General features: G+C 42.0%; 1 protein-coding gene across 1 annotated transcript in view; it reads left to right on the forward strand.

Annotated features, from left to right (window-relative positions):
• The first annotated feature begins 1,845 nt into the window (after positions 1–1,845).
• LOC109300354 (homeobox protein CDX-1-like) overlaps positions 1,846–8,862 on the forward strand; it is a 33,037-nt gene continuing 26,020 nt past the window's right edge. Inside the window, exon 1 of the mRNA XM_019521039.1 lies at positions 1,846–2,278. Within this exon, the coding sequence (XP_019376584.1) occupies positions 1,846–2,278 (433 nt within the window). The remainder of the gene's footprint in view (positions 2,279–8,862) is intronic.

Raw genomic sequence — 8,862 nt, forward strand, 5'->3', positions numbered from 1 at the left:
AAAACTACCCTCTCTCCCTCACTATTGATTATAAGCCCTCTAGAAATTAAAAGTGGAATTTTTATTGCATGTTTTATCTCCATTAATCCCAGGATGGTTTGTTCATGTTCATGAACAGGAAGCAGCTACCACTTTTTTCTTAAAGATAAAAAGCTGGATTCTGCTTTACTTTATATATGCTCATGGGGTAAGGCACTACTCGGTAGGCATGTCTACACCTATATATTCATGCCAGAGTTTATTGCTCTTGGGCACCATGTTTACACGTGTACCCAGGACTGCAGCTTGTTGACCTATGTCAGAGCAGCCCCAGCTGACAGGGGACTGGGGGGAGGGAGGGCATCCTGCCAGCCCAGGACTGCTCCAATGCACCTTGTGCTGCAGAGGGGCAGGGTGGGTCACAAGGATGCTCCACTGCAGGGCTAGCTGACAAGCAGCCCTCACACTGAAGCACCCTTGTACCCCAGCCAGCCACATCAGTGTCTACACATGTAGTACTGCAGAGGAAAAATCTCTGCAACAGGATAGTACTTACATTTACAAGTACTAACCTGCTATAGAGTTTAGTAGTTTCCTGCAGCCTAATAGGGTTGCACATATAAACAGAGACATTTACTGCAGAGTTAATTAGTCTACTCCAGAGTAAACATTTCATGTAGATGTGCCCAGGAAGAGTAAAGGTAGCAGGATCTGATCCCCAAAGAGAATTAAAACTGAATTTGTTCAGGGTCATTACAGATAAGTCATTTCCAGTTAGCATAAGGGGGGAGGGAATTAACCATTTTTGGGGTCCTCAATCAGAACAGACTCTCTTTCAATCAAACTTTAAAGATAATCACAGAATCCTGATTCATTTTGACAAGTACTTACCCCCACCAGTACACTCATTAATGCTGAGCCTTCCCCTGTAAGTAGATGCTTGCTATAGGATGGAGACATCTTGTGTATGCCCTTGATAATATAAATATGGCTTAAAATTAATAGGTCTACTGTGGTTTGTAGGTGCTCACCAATATAAAGATGGGTTGAAGTCAATAGGGCTGCTTGTGTGAGCAAGTGCTTAATCACCCTGCGTCAGAACTGCATAATCTACTTTTTAGTTTTCAGTATGAAAATATTTTTAATATTGAAAATTTTGGCTCTACCGGAACATAAAAATGGCTCTGGACCTGGCAGGTATCAAGTATTAGACAAACAGAACGTGGAACCTGAACAGATTCTGACCGAGCTCCTTGAAGCACAGACCTATATTCCTATATTCCTCTCTTCAGAATGCTTAGCACAGTACAGGCACAAAAGAAATAAGGAATGATAAGATAAGTTGGGGGGTTTTCCTTGGTGCTATTTTTCTATATTTTTCAGTGTTTCCATGTAAAATTTCCCTTAGGAACTACTTACTGCTCAACTAACTTATTTTGTTAGCTTTCTAAACCATTACTGGTTGTGTGTGTGACATGGCGCCAAAACCAAGGCAGGTCAGAGTGCATTTAAAGAGGATAGGACCAGGATGGCATACATAAAGAATCTGTGAGAAAGGAAGCACCAGAACTAGCAGCAAGGTGGGGTTGCCTGCATGGTCAGCCCTTCATTTGAATGCAAATGTAATTTTGGGGCAGGCAGTTATCTGTGACATCAGGCAGAACCTTAGTAAACTGTTACCACCAGCACCTGGTAACACCATTGTTAATCATGTGTAGTAAAGGGACATCAGGGCTAGCATGAGTCATTTATAGAGCCAGTCAGGACTAGAAAAGAGAGAGAGAAAGAAAGAGGAGGGGGAAGAGATCAAACAACCACTGCAAGGAGCAGGATGTCCTGGCAAGACACAGCCGGGCTATGAGCATCATGTATGTGAGTTATCTCTTGGATAAAGAAGCCAGCATGTATCCGGGATCTGCAAGGTGCAACAATAACAACCTGCCAGTGCAAAACTTCGTCTCCACGCCACCCTACTCAGATTATATGGGATATCATCATGTGCCAAGTATGGACAACCATGGACAGACTTCAGGAACCTGGGGATCTCACTATGGCCCACAAAGAGAGGATTGGAATGCCTACGGGCCCGGACCCTCCAGCACAGTTACTGCTGCACAGATCAATGGCTCCTCTCCTGGGCAGGTCTCCTACAGTTCTACTGATTACAACTCTCTCCATCCTACTGGATCTGGGGTTTTACCTCCTGTAGATACAATTAACACGGAGCAAATCTCTCCCAACCCTCAAAGGCACAGCTCTTATGAATGGATGAGGAAAACGGTGCAATCTACTTCCACAGGTATGTGGGCACTGAGGGTTAGGGAGAATGAGAATCCTGATTTTTCTTACAGATTTTCTTGCTATCCATTAAGTAGTGATTCTACTCCTGTATGATGTCTTTGATCACATGGTTTATTACATTGCCATTCCTGATATCTGCTTTGGGGCAAGAGAAAAGTCAGCTTCTAAAGGAAAAGAAAATGCTCAGTGCACTGAAGTGACCTCACTTGTTATGAAATGTGCAACATCTTGGCTGAATTTCTAAATTGCATGATTTAAATGAGATTTGCCGGTGTATTTCCAGGGGGAAAAAACAACAAAAAATAGTGTTAAAGCCCTGATTTTTTACTTTCCTCATTAACTATCCTCCAGTTTTGAAGTAAGCATGACAAAATGCAAACCAAAATATACATTTAGCATAGATGCCAAAACCAAGGCTTTACACTGAAAATGATTTCTTCAAACCTGAACTTCTTTCTCAGGTAGGAAGACAAACTGAAGTTAACTGAGCAAGGATAAGGATCATGCCTCCAGAAAAGAGTCAACTTAAACTTTAAAGATAGCTCCTTTTTAAAGTATTAATGTTTTAAAAGTGAATAGATAAGGAAAGGTTTGCTTCAGTTGTCTTATCACAGGAAGGAACACTGGAACCCTAGTTACACAACCAATCAAATACCTTAGCTGATTCGTAAAACTGAGCAGGTAAAAGTAATACGCAACAATAACCATGTAACAGGTAAAAATTAATCCCCAAACCCTAGGAAAAGGTTATGTTTGATGACAGAATGAAACAAGGCAGCAAAATTAGCACTGTTTGCCAGTTAAATATCCCTAAATCAAAACACAGCCATCAGGGGAGAGGAAACAAAACCAAAAGGCTGCCTGGGAAGAACCGAGGCAAAACTGTGTGTGAAAGCAGCAAACCCTGTGAGGTGCTGAGTATCCTCTGCTCCCATTTTGCCCACTAGGAATCAAGGGTTCTCAGGACCTGTTTGGTGCTCAAGTCTTTCAGCTACACTGCAGGGGATTTCTTTCTTCCCCTTTCCCAGCCTTTGTCTTTTGCACTCTGTAAGCAATGCTTTAAATTTAAGCAGGATTTGAATTTCTGAAGGGAAAATAAAACCAAACAATATCCTAAATAATCAAATGGAAGACATACAGAAAACCCTACATTAAAATGGTGCATCTGATCTTCTAGGGCCAAACTGCAGCAGACCTACCCAGGCTGAATAGTCTTTTTTTATTATGTTTAAGACACCTGAAATCAATGGGAGAATTTATGGAGTAGAGGACTAATCTGGGTGTGAGAGAATATCACCATTTAAGTCCTTAAAACATGGGGTTATGCACCGAGTGTTTTTAAAATCAGCTCCTTCACTTCCAGCACTCTCCAGCTACCAAAGCACAGACCCTCACATCTAAAAGAGACGCTATGTCTTCCAAGTAACAATCCATCCTCTTCTAAATGTGAAGAAATGCACATCAAGGATACAGAGCACAAAGATTTGGAGATCATGAGCCAAATGGCAGAAAACCTCTTCCAAATAAAATGTCCCCCTCCTCCTCCCTGCTTTTCAGCTCTTATCCTCCATTCCTCCTACATTTTCATACCTATCATTTTGGACTACAAACTCTTCTGGGCAGCCTTCATCTCCTAAGCAGCTCCCATCTCCTTACCTGCCCGTGCAGCCTTCTCACCTGGTGCGCACTGTATTACACGTGTAAAGAACAAGAACCTTGTCACTGCCCACCTAATAGCATGACCTGGGCTCTTTCATATTGGCCCTGACAGCTCTCAGTCATGCAAGGTGCAGAGCCTGCAGCAGGAAGCACGGGTGTGAAGTGCTCACACCTTTCCATTCTGTACTGCCTGCTCCGATGAGGCCCTCAACTTTTAGGAGCTCAAAGGGAGCTGAAGGTGCTCAGCATCTCATAGGATCAGACCCCACAAAGGTTATTCTTATTCAAATGCCTAAAAGTCAACCAAAGGGGCACTGAATGCCGTGGGAGCTTTTCCACTGACTTAACTGGGTATTGGATCAGGCCCAATAAGAGAAATCCTTCCTTCTGAGCAATAATATCAAAACAGCAAGTTTTTCCTATTGCCTGTTCTCTCTGCTAATTCATTTTTAATTCTGGAAAGCTCAGCTCAGCCACAATAGCCATTTCACTAGGAAGGGTCCTGCTCCTAGCCCTCATTCTCTTACAGCTTCTTATCCTGCTTTTAAAAGGAACAAATTGTTCTCAAGTTTTCCATCAGGGTTAAACTTGTTTAACTACCATCCTTAACTTCCATAGGTCCTACGCATGTAAGTGTGAGTTCAAGTGAGATATAGGAATATTTTCCATTTAGTAAGCCAGTTGCAAATGCTTACATGTTTGCCAGATCGTGGTGCACACCATTCTTTAGGAGGAAACCCACTGCAGTTTACACCCTCCGAGCCCTGTACAAATATTAAGCCTGATCCATCACTATTTTGTTTGTTCAGCAAAACTACCAGTGATTTCAGTAAAAGCTTGCCTATATAAGGACCCCAGAATCAAGCCCATTATCAAATTAGCTGTCCCAAGTACAGTTGCCCCTTTTTTACAGAGGAAAAAAACTGAAGCTCAAGAGCCAACTTGCCCATAGTCACTCAGCCAGAAGCCAAAATAAATTAGATGAATTGAATAAGGTCAATGAACATTAATGCAAGATAATCTTGCAAGTCTACAAGGATTGCTCCCATTAATAATTCCCTTGGAACTCAGCAGAGCTGCTTGCATTAGGATTACTCACAGGAGCCGTCTTGCCTGTGAATAAGGACTACAGGCAGGAGCCCTAATATGGAACAAATTCTCCACCTACAATGATTTTTACAGTGGGCTTCTCTCACTATCGTTTTCTGCCCTCTTGACCTGACAAGTGCTGAAGGACAACCTATTACCCATTCTCTGTTATTGTCTTATTCCCTGGATGTCTTTCCACCACTGTTCTTCTTTCTTGTCATTACAGTTTACATGGAAAGAAAAGAAAGAAAAAAAGAGTGCAGTTAGTACAGTTTTAACAACAATTAAGATCAGGTTCTTAGGTGGGAAAAGGTGAAATCGACTGAATTATTCCAGTTTACACCAGTGAAAAAGATGTTTCTCAGGATGCAACATCAGGGACCGGCCTGTCAGTTTGGTGGTGCTACTTTAGTAACACATTACTTTATTCCACCATTTGCAGGTTGAAGGAGATATTTTCTTTGGTTTATAACCCCCTCTCCTAGGTGCTTTGGCATTGGAGCAGGGTGGGGCCCAGATTTATACCCACTGGCAACATTTGGATTGAGTGCTTGGTCATTGCACTGTTTAAGGGGTTGAACAAAGAAAAGAAAGCAAAATACGTTAGGACTTCAGAGAAGGGCTCAGAGGAGACTTCTAGGAGGAAAATGTTTGAGCATTAAACATTCAGGTTTTTTTACCCCAGGACATAGTTGGGGCTACGCCCTTCTCTCTCACAGTTGCCCCTTCCCGCTCCAAAGTTACCACACAAAGGGGCAAAGACAGACAAGGCAACTGTCAACTAGCAAAAGCGACACCTTAAAGCCCTGGCAAAGATCCCAGTACATCCTTAAGTTTTCCTCATGTTTTCAAAAGAATTCAAAGGGAAATTTTTCAGGGGAAACTGAAAAAATGTGGTTTGGCCCATACCAAAATTCAGCCCATGTGGGTTTCATTGCTACTGACTTCCTGCCCCTGGGGCAGGGGGCTGGACTCGGTGAAGGTCCTTGCCAGCCCAAATGTCTATGACATCTACCAGGACGAGAGTGCACCCTTGTATTTTCGCAGAAGAGACAGAAATGTGACTTTCCGGTTTTGTGAGAGAGCAGCAGTGGTGTTTTCTCACAAACTGAGGTGAAACCATAACAAAACCAAGGCTTTGAGACACTGGTGACAATTCACTTCGCCGGCAGTGTCACTAACAATGTGAATTTAGTCACAGAGCTGTGGGACAGAAGAAAAGATGTGGCTCTTTCTTATCATAAAGTAGAAAAGAGGCACAGGGTTTTATGATGGGATAAGAAAGGGGATGGAGGGAAAGTGATTAAAAGCAGAGCTAGACACTTCCTGTACACAATGACTCCGATATCGTCCTTGTCCAATGACAGATTTATTCTGAAAAGACAGGTCACACACCGGTTATGACAAGTATCCTACATGTCATGCTCACATCGCTGACGCTTGCCAAAGGACACTACTTAGCCTTTGAAGAGCACAGCAACTCCATTCCTTGCATCTTGAGAAAGAGAAAAAATGCTATGGGAAGGAACTGCCCTCCTCCTAAAGGCCCATACTGACCAGGTGCTGAATGCCTACAGGGTATTTGTGGGGATTTCAATTCATCCCTTGTTCTCTTGACTTACAGTCATGAAGGAGGGAGCACATTAAGAGAAATCCCTTTTTCAGCAGTTTACACACTTCTGCTATCCAAAATCTACATGTTGAGCAGGGGACCCATCCAATCAGCAGTGGAAGGTGAGAAAATATGGAAAGAAATTCTGCTATGGATCCAGTGGATTTGATGTGGCTTACTTCAGTGTGGTATCTCCAAGTTTATACTAGGAAAACCAAGAACAGAACTGGGCCAGTGAGTTCTAGCACAAAACATCAGAAGAGATCCCGAGTAGAAAATCCTGGTCAGACAAGTCAACATAACTGGGAGCAAAATCCTGCACTTAAGTCCCATAACACATCTCAACTCAAATATTCTGCTTTTTCCCTTCAAGCATGGATCTTCCCAAATATATACAGTGATAATATATTATTAGAGACAAGAGTTACCTTCAGAACAGAGAAAGAATGTTTCACATAGTATGCAGACATAGAACATGATCCTGGACGCATTTATGCATGTCATTTTATTCATGGGTAGTACTATTCAATTCAAAAGGTCTTCTTTGTGGAGGCTGAGTTACTCACAAGCATATATGCCAGATTGGGCCCATATAATGCTTCTGAAATAAAAGGAAGCTGAATTTTCATTGTAACTATTTCAGAATATCCACTTTGGATTCATTCTGCCCTTTCTGTCATTACTTATTAAAGAAACTCCAGGCATATCTAATTAGTGGGATGTGAAAGAGACCCTTGATTCTAATCTGAAGATGTGCAAAATCAAAATTGTGTCTGTATCTGAGTTTTGCAGATTCCCCATTTGTGTGCAATGGATGGATCCAGACACTAACCCCAGTACTGAAGTTATGCACATTTGAACTCTGTAGCTCAGACCCACCGGCGGGCCAGAATTTGTCCTTTATTCTATCATTGACTTCAGGTGCCCTCAGATCAGCAAAATTTTCATTCATGTAACTGTGGCATCTACATAGGTATCTATATGAGCACAGGTAGATCCAAGATTTTTTTTAGTGATGTTAGCATACATGAGGCAGGAGGACACTCCTGAACAGTTAAGAATGGAGGATGAAAAAGAGGCCAGAGCCAGTTCTAATGCTAATTTATTTTGCTTTGTAAACTAGTTGTGAGGTCTGAGGGTATTTCTTTTCCTTCCCTGAGCTACATTGTCTTAGGTTTTGAGGTCTATCTGTCATACTGAGGCAACAGACCCTTTTAACACTTCTTTTTGCTTTGATATGCAGTCCTGTCTCTTCCTTCTCCCTCTTTTCTTCAGGAGTTATATTGCCGGAAAGGGTGATGATTTTCACAGCAAATAAAGGGGCCTTCTCCTAGCTTTATTGTCTTCAGAAGAAATGCTCTGTGAATTTTATGACCAATGGGAAAGCTGTTCCCTTCCCCCCACTCAACCCTGGCCAGTCACAAAGATTGCTAGGGTAAGTGGGGGTCCCACAAAAGAACTGTTACAAACCCCTTTGCAAGGTGTAGAGTAAACCATGAATGTCAGGTGAAGCCCATTATTCCATTAGCACTTTCAGATTATCATAATTTGTAAAAATGAATCTTAGGCAAAATGCCCTGTTCTCAAACTGCTTCTCAGAACCAGACAATCCAGGCATTACTGCTTGGAGGGTATATTACAATGTAGGTTAAGACCTTTCCCACCTCTGACTTCTGGTAGCTTCTAGTAAACTTCTGGTAGTTCAAGTGAAGAAAAACAATTTACATAATACAGTCCCTCCAACAGAGAATGTCTTCAGTAAAAACTGGTCCTACAGGCTGGTTACAATGAGACCAGCCAGGCCAGAATTAGACCGGGGAAAGTCCACTAACAAAAGGCTGAATCCAGGAACACTGAGTACGGTGAGCAAGATTTGTCTAAAGGATTGAATTTAAAGTTTGTTTTTCACCTTTTAAGTGATAAATCAGAATTCTTATCCCCCGGAAGGCTAAAAGAAACCACGGACATTGAAAAGGTTCCAACTAGCTCTAATGAACATTGGATCAAGCCCTAATAAAACAGATTTTTATGCAACTACTGCAAACATTTTCTTAGATGTCCTGGCAGATCTCAGTACTGATAGTTTGGTAGGCATCATTCTGAATGTGTAGGAAAGCAACAATATTCAAGCCAAGATCCACCATGTAAGTCAGAATTTCGTTCTTACTTTTTAATCTTTTTGTAAAGCAACCTTCTTAACTAGACTTGAAAACTGCATTTCT

The sequence above is a fragment of the Gavialis gangeticus genome, unplaced genomic scaffold (assembly GCF_001723915.1).
Source record: "Gavialis gangeticus isolate Ggan-Ray unplaced genomic scaffold, GavGan_comp1, whole genome shotgun sequence".
Taxonomy (NCBI): domain Eukaryota; kingdom Metazoa; phylum Chordata; order Crocodylia; family Gavialidae; genus Gavialis; species Gavialis gangeticus.